This window comes from Siphateles boraxobius, unplaced genomic scaffold, assembly GCF_051911475.1.
Source record: "Siphateles boraxobius isolate OS27281-9 unplaced genomic scaffold, OSU_SipBor_1 90, whole genome shotgun sequence".
Taxonomy (NCBI): domain Eukaryota; kingdom Metazoa; phylum Chordata; class Actinopteri; order Cypriniformes; family Leuciscidae; genus Siphateles; species Siphateles boraxobius.
This window is the reverse complement of record NW_027509220.1, coordinates 2,027,807-2,047,354: the sequence shown is the minus strand read 5'-3', so window position 1 is coordinate 2,047,354 and position 19,548 is coordinate 2,027,807. Positions and strand designations below refer to the sequence as shown.

General features: G+C 40.3%; 2 protein-coding genes across 2 annotated transcripts in view; one reads left to right on the top strand and one right to left on the bottom strand.

Moving 5' to 3' along the window:
- Nucleotides 1-4,095: 4,095 nt before the first annotated feature.
- On the bottom strand, nucleotides 4,096-6,531 carry LOC143733116 (E3 SUMO-protein ligase ZBED1-like). Its single transcript, XM_077224685.1, has 3 exons — nucleotides 5,095-6,531; nucleotides 4,383-4,679; nucleotides 4,096-4,119 (listed from the first exon to the last, which is right to left on the bottom strand). Exons 1-3 carry the CDS (start codon nucleotides 6,529-6,531, stop codon nucleotides 4,096-4,098), a joined length of 1,758 nt encoding a protein of 585 aa, XP_077080800.1.
- Nucleotides 6,532-9,026: 2,495 nt separating this feature from the next.
- The window catches only part of LOC143733115 (zinc transporter ZIP11-like), a 91,517-nt gene continuing 80,995 nt past the window's right edge, over nucleotides 9,027-19,548 (top strand). The window contains exons 1-2 of the mRNA XM_077224684.1: nucleotides 9,027-9,083; nucleotides 9,191-9,350. Of these exons, the coding sequence (XP_077080799.1) occupies nucleotides 9,027-9,083; nucleotides 9,191-9,350 (217 nt within the window). The remainder of the gene's footprint in view (nucleotides 9,084-9,190; nucleotides 9,351-19,548) is intronic.

Below are 19,548 nucleotides of genomic sequence, written 5' to 3'. Positions count from 1 at the left end.
AACTCGCAGCATGCAAGACCTTTAACCAGCTAGTTGAGGTTTTTAGTGTGTGTTTGAGGTCAATCCTCCTCAAGTTCACACAGGCTTTCTTTCATAAACCATCAACATGTTTCAATAACATTTGACAACCACAAATTGTCCTAATACTTTTGGGGCCACTGTGAATAGGTTTACATAGTATATGAAACTTGTTTATTTCAAAGGATCAATGAAAATATATTTCTTTTAATGATATGATGCCTTATAAGGAGAACAATGAACCAAAGGGTCAATAACAAGGGTGTTTATTGGCCCAGTGGGAACGGCTGGTGCATGTCATCTGGTGTATAGAGGACTGATGATAAGAGCGGGCAGTGATGATATATCCCTGTGTATCCTACCTCCATAAATTCTGCTAACGGCTTGCTCATTTGGATTGATTTCGTACGTCAGCGCTCGTAACTTACCCACAAACAAAGGACAGATGATGACAAACATGATGCATTTCTTGCACACTGCCACCCATGCACAGACACGCTGTCTGTGATTAAACTGAGCAATCATTTTGTCACAAAGCGTGTTCCAGTAAAATACTTGACATTCAGCTTCTATGAGTTTTCCACTGTGGGTTTCGCAAGCTTGTTTCTTCATGAGTATCAGTCGATACGATATTGAACATATATATTGGTTGAGAGGATGTTTAGAAAACCGAGGACGCGGGTCGCACATGTCATTTCAATGATAAAGTATGATTTTGTTTGAGAACATGGTGTGCGTTTCATTTGGCAATGCAGTCGTAATGTAATAAATGGTCTGAGATTGTGAGGATATTAGATAAGAGAAATAAATTGCAGGTATATAATCAGACTCTCATGTCTCGCATGCATATACAAACTTGAGTGTTATAGATCTCAGACCACAGTTTGAAGACTTAAAGCATGCTATTTTAAAGGTTCCTCGTGTTGTTTAAGGGTCTGCTACAATAGGTTTACATGCATCCAAGGTAAAAAAAAACGTTTAATTTTCTCATAATATACGTTGCAACATCAGCTCTCCTCTCACAGTTTAAACGGCACGCCAAAGAGACGTTGTTCTCGTTCAGCCAATGATGAGCATAGACTTGCAATATGCAAATGTGTTACAAACCTACACAGGTTCAGCAGGAAGTGAGACTGAATTACTAACGACTCGTTTCAGGCGGTTCAGAATCAATTATTTCTTTTAGGAGACAATAACAAAAATTTGCAGACCTTTTACATACACAACCAGTTATATTACACTACATGAAAGGTCATATCCCAAAAAGGATAATAGGGGCACTTTAAAATCAAGATTTATGCAATCCAGATTTTTTTTTTTTTTGCATTTAGTCCACGTATTTTAGCTCTATGCTAGTATAAAAAAGTTTAATAATTGTAACAATTTTAACAATGCATTTTTGTTTTTATTTCTGCCAAAATGAACTCTTGAAAGTGTTCTGAAGACTTATATTTTTCCCTGTCTGCTACCTTTTACGTCATAGCTCAAGATCGTGACATGCTTCAGCTGAGAACCTGCCACGATTTATTTATAGAAATAAATAAGCCTAAAACACACTCGCACTCCTTTTCTCTTATTTAGGTGCTCGTTTGGTCTTTTAATGCATAGACTGATCTCATATCTGTAGCAAAAACAGTATAATGGTACCTTGTTTTGCTCCTGTGTGTGAGTGTGTGTGTGAGCATGTCTGAGCGCGTGTGTGTGTGTCTGTATGTGAGTGTGTGTGTATGAGCGTGTGTGTGTGAGAACGTGTATATGTTTGTTTGTGCGTGTGTAAGCATGTGTGTGTGAGTATCTGTGTGTGTGTGAGTGTGTGTGTGTGTGAGTGAGTGTCTGTGTGTGCGTGTGTGAGTGTGATCGTGTGATCGTGTGTGTGTGTGTGTGTGTGAGAACACGTATATGTTTGTGTGTGCGTGTGTAAGCATGTGTGTGAGTGAGTGTCTGTGTGCTTGTGTGAGCGTGAGTGTGTGTGAGTGTGTGTGTGTGAGTGAGTGTCTGTGTGTGCGTGTGTGTGATCGTGTGTGTGTGTGTGAGAACGCGTATATGTTTGTGTGTGCGTGTGTAAGCATGTGTGTGAGTGAGTGTGTGTGCGTGTGTGTGATCGTGTCTGTGTATGTGTGAGAACGCGTATATGTGTGTGTGTGCGTGTGTAAGCATATGTGTGAGTGAGTTTCTGTGTGTGCGTGTGTGTGATCGTGAGTGTGTGTGTGAGAACGCATATATGTTTGTGTGTGCGTGTGTAAGCGTGTGTGTGTGTGTGAGTGAGTGTCTGTGTGTGCGTGTGTGTGATCGTGTGTGTTTGTGTGAGAACGCATATATGTTTGTGTGTGCGTGTGTAAGCGTGAGTGTGTGTGAGTATGTGTGTGAGTGAGTGTCTGTGTGTGCGTGTGTGTGATCGTGTGTGTGTGTGTGAGAACGCATATATGTTTGTGTGTGCGTGTGTAAGCGTGAGTGTGTGTGAGTGTGTGTGTGAGTGAGTGTCTGTGTGTGCGTGTGTGTGATCGTGTGTGTTTGTGTGTGTGAGAACGCGTATATGTTTGTGTGTGCCTGTGTAAGCATGTGTGTGAGTGAGTGAGTGAGTATCTGTGTGTGCGTGTGTGAGCGTGTGTGGCTTGAGTGTGTGTCTGTGAGCGCGTCTTTGTGTGTGTGTGTGAGTGAGAGAGCGTGTATATGTGTGTGTGTGTGTGTGTGTGTGTGTGTGTGTGTGTGTGTGTGTGTGTGAGAGTGTATATGTGTGTCTGTGAGCACGTCTGTGTGTGTGAGTGAGAGAGCGTGTATATATGTGTGTGTGTGTGTGTGTGTGTGTGTGTGTGTGAGAGAGCGTGTATATGTGTGTGTGTGTGTGTGTGTGTGTGTGTCTGTGTGTGTGAGAGTGTATATGTGTGTCTGTGAGCATGTCTGTGTGTGTGTGTGTGTGTGTGTGAGTGAGAGAGCGTGTATATGTGTGTGTATATATGTGTGTGTGTGTGTGTGTGTGTTTGAGAGTGTATATGTGTGTCTGTGTGTATAGTTTGAGGGTCCAGGCTGATGAGATTTTGTCGATCTTGTCTCAGAAGTGTAAGAGGTTAATAACTTTCACATTGGCGATTCTCAAAGACACGTATCAGTGTTTACAATCGTACATTTACAATTTACAATTTCATCTGGAATGAGGAGCAATGATGTTCCGCGGTAGGTCACACACTCTCTTCTCTGCTAAGACTGTGTGATGATATTAAGATCTCTCTGCATATTAAACTAACATAGAAGAAAACATCAATAAATGACACACTTCACCATCAATTTCTGATTATAACCAATGCTGCTTTGTGAATATATCGTTATGAACATTTGATTCATTTGTTGCTGAATTCTTGCTCAAACGCTCACATACTGCAGGTGATATACATTGAGGTGAAAGATTTTGTGTTTGTTTGATTGATGATGCACATATTTGCATACGTCAGTCAGAAGTGTTGAAGCTCCTCATCGCATATTTTGAACTTTAATCTAGGGCTGTGTATTGGCAAGAATCTGGCGATACGATACGTATCACGATACATGGGTCACGATTCAATATATCGCGATATATTCCGATACTGTTCATAATGCGATATATTGCGATTTTTTTTTTTTAAGTAGGACTATCATTTTAGAAAAAAGTATTATTTGAAAAAAGACATGATGTGCATAAAAGTCAAACAAGTTTACTTTAGGTAAACAACAATTCAGTACAAGCAAAATCAAACTGCCAGTTTGGGACTGTGCTCACAGGTTCTTGGTGAACACATTTTTATATGCTCAAGTAAGCCATAATAAAATAAAATAAATACAGACCCTGTAACAATACATAAAAAAAGAAATCTGAAAAAATCACACAATCTCAAAAAAGAAAAGACATTGTTATGTCAATAAAAAAAAGTGCTTGCACTATTCCTAGTACACAACATGTACCCTAGTACATCCAACATGTTTTGTGTTGCAAAAACACTAACACGATTCCTAAAGGAAACATTGAAGAACTTAATGTAAATTGTCAGAAAATACACAGCCCCTGACTGCAATGCATATGCATAACAGGCTAATGCATAACAAAGGCTAATGCATAACATAAGGTGCAATCTGAGGTGCAGGATCCAACACATAACACTTAGTGTTATAAAAACACGATTCCTAAAGGAAACATTTAGGAATGTAACACTAATTATTAAATCAATGAAAAGGGAAGCTTATTTAATCTTAAGGTTTTTGTGGAGGAAAACCAGCTGATCAACATGCTCAGGCTTTAAGACACTTCTCTGTGCATTAACAATATCTCCCGCGGAGGAGAAAACTCTCTCCGAAGGGACACTTGTATCGGGAATGCAAAGAAAGCGCTTTGCTACTTTGGATAGGTGAGGGTACTCGTGCTCATGGAACTTCCACCAACTGAGAGGATTCTCTGGAAGTGGCAAAGGGGGTTCTTCCCTAAAACGTTGAACTTCAGCTGTTGCAGTGTAATGTGCAGATTTTGGCGTTGCATTATTTTTGGTAGAGGCAAAAGTAGGTCCAACCAAGTCTGCCAAAGCACATGAGCTCCTTGGTCTCTTGTTGGGGGACTGGGTGGATACAGGGCCATTTGGCTGATCAACCTCCTCTGACCGACCAGTTTCCTCCATTGGACTTTCTACCTCCCCTTGCTGCTGAAAACATCAAATCAAACTAGTATTAGTTTACAGTAAATTTATGTACACCAACACTAAATCGTATCTTAGCCCAAATTCCTATTTTTTTTTTGTGATTCTTTATTTAAACATTTTTAAATGTACAAATGTACAACAAAGCCCAAGATCCACGCATAATCATAAAATATTGAGATGAAACTTAATAAATTAAAATGAAATAATACATAAAGTGACAAGAAAAATAAAATAAAACTATGATAAAAATTCATCCTATTTTTGTACATAGATTCAAGTCCAATTAAATGGAGATTATATTACTATTTATTTACACTTTAGGCCTTATGCGATCATATATTATTTCCTAATAATATTTAATAATATTTAAACATAATATTTTCCTTTGTGTGTATTTGATGTATTTATTTTTACTTACATTCTGTTGCTTGGTGAGGTCATCCACCACAGCATCAGTTATTTTGAAGTGGACATCATTGGCCTCTGCCTCGGAGAGAAAGGGTAGATCCTTAAACCTAGGATCAAGAGCTGATGCCATTCGCAGTGTATCCTGTTCATCAGCATATCTCTTTCCCAGATCTTTTGCTATAGCAGCCTTGATACTCTTCACGGTTTGTGTGTCATCCAGGTGTTCTTCTGTGCCTATGACAAGCTTTGCATAAAGTGGTGCAATGAGGGAAACAGTAGGCATGCTCTCCTCTGACATCACTAAGGTAGCATCCTTCATGGGCTTGAGTGCCTTGAGTACTGCTTCAGCACATGTGATGTCAGCATCAGTCAGTGTGAATATATCCTTCTCACTCTTGCGGACCTCTGTTGAAAGGAGTGCTGCACAGATGGCTGGCTGCTGCTCTAAAAATCTGTCCACCATATCATACGAGCTGTTCCACCTTGTAACAACGTCTGTGATTAGTCTGTGCTTTGGTAGCTTGAGCAGGTCCTGATTTTGTTTAAGCTGGTGGCTAGCTATGGTGCTGCGTCTGAAAAATGCAGTGACGCATCTGACCCTGCCGAGTAGTCGATCCACTGATGGCACTTTCAGCGCTTTCTGTGAGGCGAGGTTAAGACTGTGTGCAAAACACCGTATGTGGCTCATGTCGGCAAGTTCAGCTGCCACATGCATATTAGCGGCATTATCCGTAACTAAGACGGGATCTTTTATGTCCAGACGCCACTCAGCAACGGCCTCTTTCAGTACGGCAGCGATGTTTTCTCCGGTATGGCTGTCGTACATCGCTCTCGTCTGCAGTACACAGGATTCCAGCTTCCATTCGTCAGTTATGTGATGAACCGTAATAGTCACATATGACTCAGTCGCCCTAGACGTCCAAGCGTCACATGTCAAGGCAACCTTCTCAGCTAAAGCTAGACATTCCAGCACGTTTGTTTTAACCTCCTTGTAAAGATTGGGCACAGCGATATCAGTGATGTGTTGCCGGGACGGTATAGTGTAACGAGGCTCCATTGTTTGCACCATATAACGGAAACCTTCGTTTTCAACCACACTGAGCGGACGCATGTCTTTACAAATGAAATAAACTACCGACTGGGTTATTTTGGTTGCACGAGTTGAAGTCGTTGGTAATTTTTGCGTTTGAACTTGAGCAAGGGTGAGTTGTGAGGGGTCGACTCGTTTAGCTTGCTGTTCGCTTAACTGAGTGTCTGAATGGTGTCTTGCTATATGTGCCCTCAAATTCGTGGTATTACCAGAGTACTTAATCTTTCCCAGACACAGTTTACAAACCACATGGTTCTTGTCGATATCTGTAGAGCCCTCTTTACTCTGGAAACCAAAATAATTCCACACTTCAGCACGGAATGCAGCAGGAGCCGGTCTTACGCGGGGTTCAGCCATAGCTATGTTTTTAGCTTTTAGCAAAAAGTTAGACGCGGTTAGGCGAGAGACTAGTGGTGCGTCTCAGCATAGCCATCTAGTGGTAGGGATTTTAAACACAACATAAACTTGAACCATGAATATTTTTGCACGTAAACAAAAAAAAAAAATCGATATTGCGTTTTTGAAAATCGATACAGTATTGCCAAGTAAAATATCGCGATACTTAAGTGTATCGATTTTTTCTTACACCCCTACTTTAATCTGAGTTATAATTTGTTCCGTCTCTGGTACACAGAACGCTCTGGTGCTTTGATTATAGAGATTATTTATGTAGGCCTCTTTTTATTCTTTCACCTGTGGTCGTGACATTGGCATTTCCTTCATATTAAATTTTAGAGATGAGAGGCTTTTGACTTTCCTGGATTGCCTGAAAGAGCTGTTATTTATTTCTTTGAAACGCAAGATGACGTGAGCGTCTTCAGGCAGACAGAGACTTTAAGTGAGAGTCACTATTGATGTGCGTTCATTCATTCATTCATTCATTCATTCATTCACTCACTCACTCAATTTCTCACTCACTCATTCATTCACTCACTCATTCATTCATTCATTTATTCACTCACTCACTCATTCACTCTCTCATTTACTCACTCATTCATTCATTCATTCATTCACTCACTTATTCATTCACTCACTCATTCATTCATTCATTCATTCATTCACTCACTCATTCATTCACTCACTCACTCATTCATTCATTCACTCACTCACTCATTCACTCTCTCACTCACTCACTCACTCACTCACTCACTCACTCACTCACTCACTCATTCATTCACTCACTCACTCATTCACTCTCTCACTCACTCACTCACTCACTCACTCACTCATTCATTCATTCACTCACTCACTCACTCACTCATTCACTCTCTCACTCACTCACTCACTCACTCACTCACTCACTCACTCACTCACTCACTCATTCATTCATTCACTCACTCACTCATTCACTCTCTCACTCACTCACTCACTCACTCACTCATTCATTCATTCACTCACTCACTCATTCACTCTCTCACTCACTCACTCACTCACTCACTCATTCATTCACTCACTCACTCACTCACTCACTCTCTCACTCATTCATTTATTCATTCATTCACTCACTTATTCATTCACTCACTCATTCATTTTTTCATTCACTCACTCACTCACTCACTCACTCATTCACTCACTCACTCACTCACTCACTCTCTCACTCATTCATTCATTCATTCACTCACTTATTCATTCACTCACTCATTCATTTTTTCATTCACTCACTCACTCACTCACTCATTCATTCATTCACTCACTCACTCACTCACTCACTCACTCACTCACTCACTCACTCACTCACTCACTCACTCACTCACTCACTCACTCACTCACTCACTCACTCACTCACTCACTCATTCTTACATGCATACTTACATTCATTCATTCATTCATTCATTAATGCATACATACAGGCATACATACATACAATAAAGTGAATATTATCGTCACATATGAAAAATGCATAGATAATGGAGATAATGGAAAGCGGGAGATTGCACATAAAAAAAGGTATATATTTATTACATTAAATAGTAATGATAACAGTTCATAATATTAATAACAATAATCTATGAATAGTGTATAATAACAGTGTATGCATTTTATAAGGTTGTTTTGTCACCGCTACGTAATTAAAGCTGCAACAGTCGAGTGCAGGAAGTGTCCAATTCCACATTTGGAAAAAACTGATGTTTTAAGGTGATTATTTCAAGAGCAAATAATCACTATAAGAAACAACTTCTCCTTCTGCTCTAATGGAAGATACGCAATGTGCAGTTCAGTGTTTTTTGTTTGTCTGCAGTTATGCTCACATCTGCTCATAATTTGACTCCAGCATGGTTTGCCACACACAGTGAACAGAAGATAACATTATTAAAGTGTTGGCTTTGAGATGAGGTTTATTCAGTGAAGTCACATCAATACAGGAAAGTTTAGCTGAGATATCAAATTTAAGTTGTTTTGCAGAGTAGAATTAGGCAGCATTTTCTTTGTTTTTTAAATGGTCAGACATTCGTACAGTGTGATTATATCATTTATTTGATTGTCGTATTCAAATGTAGAGAAATGGTTAACATTTCTTAGTGTGTCATCCATTATTCAGCTCAATTTCAGCCTGGCGGCATGTATGTTTTTGTTTTGCAATAGATTTTACCCCGTGTTGACTTCTTAATGTCACATCTCTCTCTATGCCTTTACTTATTCAGAGCGAACGCAACAGCCCGAGGTTCTTTATTAATGGCAGCTCTCAAATGGATGCCTGCAATTTCACTGTGCTTCTGTTTTCAAAAGCTAATCTTTTTCTAAACACAAATATATATATATATAGGTCGATATATGTGACTGAAACCCCATTGGCATTCTGTGTTTGTGTAGGGAGATATTTTCTTGGTTGACATCTAGACAAATGTGTCACTATGCCTTTGAAAATCAAAAAACACATGCGAGGCTTTTCAAAGGCACTGATGAAGCATGTCAGATATATTTTTTTTATTATTAAAGATGAGATCTCATTCAATAGTTCACAATTCAATGCTCTTTGTAATGTGTTTATATGTGTCCACTTGATTGTGTTTTGCAGGGTATCGTGTCGGACCCTCATATGGCTCTGGCGCTGCCGTCTGATGGTAAACTGGGCAATAAGAAGAAGAAGAAGAGCTCTCTTGCTGGCCTGTGTGAGGAAGAGGAGGATGAGGAAGAGCAGATGTCCATCAGGATAGGTAGAGCAGGAGTTCACTCAGGCAAGCTCTTCTTCACGATCCCACTCTCTTCTCTCACGCTATAACAAAAGGCCAGCGTTAGATGTGTGTCTGATGGCTCTCTCTGGGTTCTGTGGGCTTTCCTCATGCTTCTGAATCACTTTCCTGGATCTTTTTGTAATGGACAACCTCACTTTTTTAGGGGTTTCTCTCGGACTTTATTGTTTCTCTTATGTCTCTTTAATGTAGTGTGTGCTAAGAAGTGCTGGTGGTGGGTCTCTTTTAAAAAAATCAGCTTTTTGCAATGAATAGAGGACAGAAGGAACACACAGTTATCTCAAGTGGTGCTTAATGCATTATTTATGGAAATATTACGATGTCACTTTTGAGGTTTACCATCATGAGAAGAGCACAGGCGGATCAGACATGCAGAGTTCAAGAGTGCTTTAGGTGATATTTATGGTAACAGTAAAGACAGGAAAAATAAATATATATTTTATATATTAAAATGCATGGAATAAAATGATTGGAATTATATATATACACAAACACACACACACACACACACACATATATTTATTTATTTAAAAATATATAAAAATGAATGGAATAAAACATGCCAAAAAAAGTAAGGAAAAAAATTAATTCAGTTTTTATAAAGGCATCAACAACAATATATTATTACAATAATTCAGAAGAATTCACTAAAGAGATACTACGTTTTTGCTCCCATATTTGGCATATCTGGTGGCATTACTGCATAATATCGGACTCATATCAGCTTTTCTGAATATTCCATCATGTAGAAACTGAAATGACTATTCTTCTTCACCCATTAAGCTTAATAGCTTTTTCACTTTGGTGTCAGAGATTCCCAAAGAAATGTAGTTCAAATGACTCATAAAACATGGATTTTATGAAGTCTCTGTACAGAGAGAACATTGTTAAAAGCTGTACAGCTGTAATTCCTGAGGCAGAATCCACACAGTGTAATTATCAGAGCTAAACGAGTGTGAAAACATTACATGCTGAACGAGTGGAACGTGCGGCCTGATAAAACAGCTTCTGACAGCTGCCGGCGCTCGATGATATCATCAACATCTGCACACGTACATCTTTACAGACAACAGCACCAATAAATACATCATTTATATATATGTAATATAAAGCTTATTCAAGGAAATGGGTAAATTGACTAAATTGAATGTCAGTTTGCTGTAATTATCACATTTTTGCAATAGTTAATGGTATTATTACTTCTAAGTTCATGATTGTATTCAGCTACTGCAATAAACCATTTTCACACAGGATTAAAGTTACTCATACTGCTCTTTTGTTAATATCATGACTATCAGTAATTAATACCCACAGTAAAAAAAACTGCTGTGTGAATGCATTTTTTGTTGTTGTATGTATACATTTTTTTATCTATCATAAAAGCAATACCAGAATAAACTACTTTATTTTATTACATTAAAAAAAGTACATGATGTATTTAAGTAACTATGATCAAACATCAAAACAATGCTAAAACAAATTGTTTTATTTAAATAATGCATATCATTAAATTAATTATGGTTTCTTAAGTTAGTGAACAAGTAAATACATTTTTTATGTATTTATTTATTTATTTATTTATTATCATAAAAGCGGTACTAGAAATTTTTTTTTTTCAATAAATAAAAGTGAAATTATTTATTTATGAGTTCAAGTAACTGCATAAACAAACATCGAAACAATACTACAAATAATAAATTGTTTTATTTTAATAATTTATTTAATTAAATGATGGTTACTTAAATAAGTCAACAAGTTAATAAATAAATTGAATGTATTATTTATTTATATTATTTATGTATAAAACAAAAAAAAATGCAAAAATTGATTTCTTTTATATAATATATAATATTTTATTTATTTATAATTTATTTAATTTATAAGTAAATAAATTAAATTAAAGTATTTATTTATTTATGATATAGTGTTTAATCTTCAATTTTTTCAAATAATAACATGAATTCCACATTAGCTAGCTTCTACTGAGTGTCAGCTTATTTAGCAATTTGCTTTTATTAATTAAAATTATTAATTACTTTGATGATTATTATATTAATTGCTAGAAGAGCTTTTTCATACATTATTTATATGCGTCCCAAATGTCGGTAGCAGGGTTACATGAATTGCAAACTCACAGAAAATGAATATAAAACCAGTCTGCTGATTTAATATTTAGTTCGACTTCCTGCAGTTTCATCAGTGCTGATAAACGTGAGCATGCGCTGGTTTCAGTTCACAGAGCTCAGCTTTAAAGTGAGCGATGGAGAACCTCAGGTGTGTTGCTTATCCTGCATGAAATGAAGACTGATACATAAGTCCTGAAGCAGGTTATTATATCTGACCAGCGCCTGCAGCCACGATTACATCTCACACACATTACAGGCTTCTGGAGCCGAGAGTGTTTGCATGTTTCTTCAACATCTGTTGGTTAAGACTGCCTTTAAATTCAACCTCAGCTTTGCACACAATCAGATAAAGGGTTTAAAAGGAAATTATGTTTTTAACAATTCTTTCTTCTGTCTGCTCATGTGCCGCTATATTCTCAAATCTGTTTCTCTTGATGATTGATCTGCAAACAAAGAAATCAGTTTCCATGAAGCCTGTATATGCAATGTATTAGGAAGGTATTCATAATGTCTCATATCATAAATATATTTGTTAATAAATGTAAATATGTTACTTAACCAGTTTATTTGACACCTTTAACAATAGTATAAGGTGTCATATATATTAGTATTAGTATACCTCACTGATCTCATCGCTCAGAACACAATAAGCATTGCACTTTTTTAATGCATCCGTAGCATTGAAATGAATGTATTTATAGGGGATTTCATGGTACTAGATTATATTCAACTCTAAATTTTGCACCGTTTAATTCTACTGTATATAAATAAAATACAAATTTAAGAAAACTTAAATTTAAGTGAAAAATTGAGCTAGGTGATTTAAACTCCAATGCAAGGAAGGAGGATTGGTGCAATCTGAAACATTGTGTAATCGTTTAGGGAACACACTATTTTACAAAATATTACAAAGTATTTTCAGACAAAATTACTTACTTTTCTTAGGTTTTTCATTTGGATATATATTTAGACATTATCAATGACTACTTTATCATTGCTGATTTGTTGATTGTATATATATAAAAAAAGGCTCTATTTTTTTTATATTTTTAATTTTTCCAACTCATTACCCAAGGCCATTTTTGACCAAGACCTTTTTTTAAGAAGACAATTTAGCTTTTTGTCAACGGTTTTCTTTTTTAGCGTTTATAGTAAGTGCCACAAATGTTTCTTACGAGTTCAATGAAGTAAAATAGTAATAAAAATAAATAAATAAATAAAATAATTACAGAACACCAGAGGGTTAAAGATACTACATAATATAATATAGGAAGTTAATTGGTCAATTGTTTCAATATTTTATTCAATATATTATACTGTTTACCAAACAATAGTATATACATATAATGTATTATAACTGTGGTTAGAGTTATTTAAAACGCATTTTAAATCCATTAAGAATACCTATAATATGAATTTTGTATAGAGGCTTCATAGACTGTGTTTTCATAAAACTGCTTATTATTGTGTGTTTTCCTATGTGGGTGATTTTGCTTTTCCAGCCATCACACATCATCCATCATACATTTCCAGAAACAGAGAGAGGTGTGTGGTGTATAAGTGAAGATGTCTGTTTGCCATTTCTTACACCGGCGCTGTTGTGTTGTGGCCGGTGTGTGCCGGTGTTGTGTTGTGGTCGGTGTGTGTCGGTGTTGTGTTGTGGTCGGTGTGTGTCGGTGTTGTGTTGTGGTCTCAGTCTCAGCACTGCTCATCTTCTGGTTCACTGAACTGACTGAAACTGTGCAGTGCTGGAGGAGCCCTGACAGCAGAACACACACACACACACACACACACACACACACACACACACACACACACACACACACACACACACACACACACACACACACACACACACACACACACACACACACACACACACACACACACACACACACACACACACACAGACACACACACACACGCACACACACAGAACAACAGGGTTTCATTTAATATTAAATCTTGGGGATAAAAGCAACATTTGGCCATCCTGAGTTTTAGACAAAAGTTTACAGTTACAGAAATCTTGAATGACAAATGGATAAAGCACTTTATATATAAATATATAATTGATCAAATTTTAAATAAACATTTATCCTTAAAAAACAATAGTGTATATATGTATGCTTTATCGATTTGTCATTCAAGATTAAAAAAAAATGTGACTGGAACCTATTGTTATTTTTATTAGTATTACTATGATCATTTAAAATTAATTATTTATTTAATTTATTTAATTATATATATATATATATATATATATATATATATATATATATATATATATATATATATATATATATACACACACACACACACACACACTACATTTGTTTTTTAAATATAAATGCTTATTTATTTAAGATTTGATACCTTGATTCTTCATTTGTTTCAACAGAAATCAGGAGTTAAAATTTTTTTTCTCATAGCTTTATTGGCTTAATACCTACCTTTTTAAATTAATTAATCCTACTGAGTCTTTCAGAATCAAAGAGGTTGTTATTGAATCTTGTAGCTGTTAAAAACTCAAATGAAGCTGACAGTAAACCCGTGGCCTGCTTCTCTCCAGATGTGAAGAATGTGTTTACATAAGGCTTAGCAGCCGAAAACAGCCCGAGTCATAAAATAATTACGGAAAATGAAAATACGACTGTTGAATTATTTATGTAATTGGAAAAAATCAAAGACCTTCTCTATTTGCTCGACGAGAAAATATCATGTTTGTTGTCGCGGCCCGCCTGAGTTTGTGTTTGCACGTCTTACTCTCCCCGCATCGGTGTTTATAAAGCGCTGGGAATACTCGCTGTTTATTATCTTATTGTGTTTTTTAAGAGATTCCCCCTGAGGCTCCTCCTGTTATTTGAGATGTATTTGTAGGTAAAGATGGAGGTGGCGCTCATATTGGATATTGGAGTATTTGCCAAGAAACACAACAGGCCTGAATAGACGCGCATTATCTCTCTTCTCTCCGGCTCAGTTTCTGGGTTTTCAGCAGCGTTCAGGATCCAGACATGATGAGCTGCTCGTGCCGAGCCGATCGTAACTTGGCCGCCTTCACCACATGTACATTTTCATATTGCACTAACAGCAGGCCTTCAGTAAACATACAGTAAACAAATAGTGTCATCATGATTGCCTCAAAGATATCTTGGCAAATGGATATAGCATTTGGCAAATGGAGCAAGAAAAGCAATAGGCAAATATAAATACTGTATATATATATATATTACTTTCGCAAGTAGTATGTTTGCTCCTGGATGGACCTGGAAAGGTTTACCTGTCAAATTTAGTCTTAACTATTACAGTAACTCATCAACTCATCAAGGCATAAACCTAAAATCCGATTGGTTGATAAAAAAATAAATAAGAAATTGTCCTACTGTGGCAGTCACGGTATATAGCTTTTATTCCAAATAAAACAACAACAAAAACTTAAATGCTTCATAGTGTAAACAATTATTCAAAATATTATTGCCAGAAGTGTAAAAAGTGCTTAAAAATGTTACTCAAGTAAAAGTATAAGTACTGAGGGAAAATTGTACTCAGTTAAAAGTAAAAGTATCTGGCCAGAATTGTACTTGAGTAAAAGTAAAAAAGTACAACATTAAAATTGTACTCGAGTATTAAAGGTGATTTTGGCAACTATTTCAACTTAATAAAACGTGAAAATCAGCGAAGAAATGGCTAATGTTCCCCTTTAAAAATGTAAAAGTAACAGCAAGAATGAAAACGTCTCGGGTTACGACTATAACCCTTGTTCCCTGAGAAGGGAACGAGACACTGCGTCGTTGAAAACGACTTTTTGGGGACGCTCCCTTAGCGTGCGTCTCTGAAGTATGAAGTAAACTATTCCAATCTTGATTGTTGTTGCGTCATGACGTAACATGTGACGGCATAACCGGATGCATAAAAGCGACGCCGGCACAGACACACACTAGCCTAGCGATGAAGCAAGATGCTCTCAGGCCCTGAGGGGCGTGGCAGGACGACGCAGTGTCTCGTTCCCTTCTCAGGGAACAAGGGTTATAGTCATAACCCGAGACGTTCCCTTTCGAGGGAACTCGGACTGCGTCGCTGAAAACGACTCTTTGGGGAATGAATGCCCACTAGGCCACGCACCAAAATAGGCCTGCCCTGGAGTGAAACTGATTCAGGCACTCAGCTAGGATGAGAGCAGATGTGCGCCGAGCGTACTAGGGAGGTGTAGATTATAGAACCTAAAGAAAGTGTGCGGGGTAGCCCAACCGGCTGCCTCACAGATCTCCTAGAGGGGAACTCCCAAGAGGAGGGCCCTAGAGGACGCCATGCCTCTAGTCGAATGAGCCCTTATGGCCAGAGGTGAAGGCAAATTGCGCACATCGTAAGCCAAGGCAATAGCCTGCACAATCCAATTACTAATAGTTTGCTTGGATGCCGGGAGCCCTCTCCTAGGTGAACCAAAACACACTAACAGTTGGTCCGACCTCCTCCAAGAAGAGGACCTCTCGAGGTAAATACTCAAAGCTCTGACGGGGCAGAGCAAATGAAGCTTCTCTTCTTCTGCCGACACATGAGGTGGAGGATGGAATGCCTGAAGGGTCGTAGACCTAGCCGTATTAGCAGGCACTTTAGGCACATAGCCCGGTCTCAGGTGCAAAAAGGCCTTAACCTTGCCAGGGGCAAACTCCAAGCAGGTTGTCACTGCCAGGGCTTGGAGATCTCCCACCCTCTTAAGAGAGGTGATGGCTAAGAGAAAGACCAATTTGTAAGTAAGATCTTTAGGCGAAGCCGACTGAAGAGGTTCGAAGGGGGCCAGGGATAACCCTTCCAGAACCACTGCCAGGTCCCAGGCAGGAACCCTGGACTTGGTTGTCGGTCTCATCCTCCAAGTACCACGGAGAAAACGAACGACCAGCTGGTGCCTCCCCAGAGGCCCATCACTTAATGGCGCATGGAAAGCCGCAATGGCAGCCAAGTACACCTTAAGCGCGGGAGGGGAAAGACCCATAGAGAAACGATCTTGAAGAAACTCCAGAACTTAAGCCACCGGGCAGTTCACTGGGTCCAAATTATGTTCTCTACACCAAGTGATAAATACATTCCACTTGAGGCCATATAATCTCCTAGTAGACAGAGCCCTAGAGCTAAGTATGGTTTCAACCACCCTGGCTGATAGACCAGCATTTAGGTACTGAACCCCCTCAGAGGCCAGGCCCACAGTTTCCACAGCTCTGGGTGAGGGTGGAAGATTGTACCCTCCGCCTGAGACAATAGATCCCTCCTCAGAGGAATCTGCCATGGCTGAGCTATCAGGAGTGAAATTATGTCTGAAAACCATACTCGGGTCGGCCACATTGGGGCAACCAGAAGTAGACTGATGCCCTCCTGACGGACCCTCTCCAGGACTCCCGGAAGCAGAGCGATCGGGGGAAATGCGTACAGGCGAAGCCTCGGCCAGGCCTGTACCATGGCATCCAACCCCAGTGGGGCTGCATGTGAGAGGGAGAACCAAAGTGGGCAGTGGGACGTCTCTCGAGACGCGAATAGATCCACTTCCAAGGGTCCAAACCTCTCCCATATCAACTTCACCACATCTGGATGAAGTCTCCATTCCCCGGGCCTCAGCCCCTGCCTTGACAGGATGTCTGCTCCCTGATTCTGAACCCCCGGAATATACATTGCTCTGATAGACAGTATTTTCCCTTGGGACCAAAGAATAACCTGATGCGCCAGTCTGCACAGAGGGCGCGATCTGAGTCCCCCTTGTCAGTTCAGATAAGCTACCACTGATGTATTGTCCGATCGTACTAGGACATGGTAACCCTTGATGTCTGGAAGGAAGCTCCTCAGAGCCCTGAACACAGCCAACATCTAGACAATTTATGTGCCAAAAATGATGATGGTCCTGCCACAGACCCATGGCAAAGCGGCCGTCCATGACCGCGCCTCAGCCAGTGAGGGAGGCGTCTATCGAAACGGTTTTCCGGCGACATCACGCTCCTAACACTGGCCCTTGGGACAGGAACCAAGGTTTCTTCCATATTATTATAGAACGAACGCATCTGCGCGTTACTCTGATCATACGAAATGGATTCCCCTTGGGGGAAAACCCCTTGGCTTTCAGCCACCACTGAAGGGGCCTCATGTGTAGAAGGCCCAAAGGTATAATGTTGGATGCCGCTGCTATGAGGCCCAGCAGTCTTTGAAATTGCTTTACCGTGGTGGCCTGGCCTAGCTTTAACTTGGACACCATCGCCAGAATGGACTCGATACGTGCCGGAGACATGCGTGCCTGCATCGTAGTCGAGTTCCACACAATGCCCAGAAACGTTTTGCACTGGGACGGTTCTAACACACTCTTCTTTGCGTTGAGTCTCAACCCCAATTTTTGAATGTGGCCAAGGACTACATCTCGATGCCGAACTGCCATTTCTCGAGACTGGGCCAGAATGAGCCAGTCGTCAATATAATTCAGTATGCGGATGCCCTGAAGTCTTAGTGGAGCAAGTGCTGCATCCATACATTTGGTGAATGTGCGGGGAGAGAGTGCTAGGCCGAACGGAAGAACCCGATATTGGTAAGTTTCGCCCCCGAAAGCAAACCTCAGGAACCTCCTGTGACATGGAAGGCTGGATACGTGAAAATAGGCGTCTTTTAGATCTATCGTGACAAACCAGTCCTCGGATCTGATTTGACTCACGATGACAGGAATAGTGAGCATTTTGAACCTGAACTTCCTCAGAGACCGGTTCAAAACCCTGAGATCTAGAATTGGGCTCAACCCCCCATCCTTCTTTGGAACTTTAAAGTACCGGGTGTAAAATCCAGACTCCCTGTCTGAATGAGGAACACGTTCTATTGCTCCTTTATCAGCAGAGATTGCACTTCTTGTTCCATCACCTGAGCCTGCTCTGGAACCACTGTAGTCTGCACCACCCCAGAAAATTTGGGGGGGGGGGGGGGGGGGGGGCGGTGCCCAAACTGCAGTCTGTACCCTGATTTTATTATATGCAGGACCCATGCAGATACGTTGGGAAGATGATACCATGCCTCTACAAAATCTACTAAGGGAACCAGCCTCTCGAGACTGGCCTCTGGTGTTTTTCGAGCACCCTTCTCGACCCCCTGAAGCGGAAGACCGGCAGGCTGTAGTCGATACGGTTTTCATGTGACCATAACTGATACTCGTTTTGCATTTTTTGAGAAAGACGACGCAGAGTGCGTTCGCTGGAAGATGATGCGGCCCGAAGCGTCACCGACGGCGGGCAACTCGCATCGTTTCCTTGAGGGCTCCGCTGCGAGAACAACCTCGGTTGCTTCGCAACGGAGGGGACAGCCCTCAGAGGTCCCACCACCCTGGCTAGGACCTCTTTCCTGAAGCCCTCCTAGCCTGAAGGACATCCCTCAGATCGCCCTTCTGACTGGCGGGCTTCTGCTGGGAGCGTTTCCTCCGTTGCCAAGCTCCCGGAGGAGGGGTTCTAGAGGAAACGCTCTCCCTTTGCGCCGCGCAGTGTGAGGAGCTGGCTGATGGCTGATGTTCTTGCCCCACCCGCCTTGATTTTGGACTTTAATTTACGGGGGAGGAACTGCTGGAACGCCACAGTTTGCTTCTTCGCCTCCTGAAACCTGTCGACGACCGATGTAACGGCGTCGCAGAACAGGCCAGAAGGCGAAACGGGCGCATCCAACAAAACAGATTTTTCTTTTTCCTTTAACCCGGATAAATTCAACCACAGATGCCTCTCCGTGGCCACCATAGCTGCCATAGAGCGGCCAATGGCGCGGGCCGTCTCTTTAGTGGCCCAGAGAGACAAATCTGTGGCCTTGCGCAACTCCGCAATATCCTTTGGAGTTGGCCCCTCCCCCTCGTCCAAATCTTTCAGGAGGTCGGCCTGGTATGCCTGCAAAATAGCCATAGAGTGCAGACATGAACCAGCCCGACCTGCCGCCATGTAAGCCCTGCCTATTAAAGCAGATGTATCTCTGCAGGGGTTACTAGGCAGCGCCGGGGTTTTAAGGGAAGATGCCGCCTCAGGAGAGAGGTATCCGGCTAATGCCTCTTCTACTCTAGGCAT

What these genes read in the sequence shown, in the direction of transcription:
- LOC143733116 (XM_077224685.1), bottom strand. Translation starts at nt 6,531, where the DNA reads ATGGCTGAACCCCGCGTAAGACCGGCTCCTGCTGCATTCCGTGCTGAA. An exon ending in ACCTCACCAAGCAACAGAAT is followed by an intron (nt 4,680 to 5,094) that starts GTAAGTAAAAAT and finishes TGATGTTTTCAG; the next exon opens with CAGCAAGGGGAGGTAGAAAG. An exon ending in AGTACCCTCACCTATCCAAA is followed by an intron (nt 4,120 to 4,382) that starts GTAGCAAAGCGC and finishes CCTGCACCTCAG; the next exon opens with ATTGCACCTTATGTTATGCA.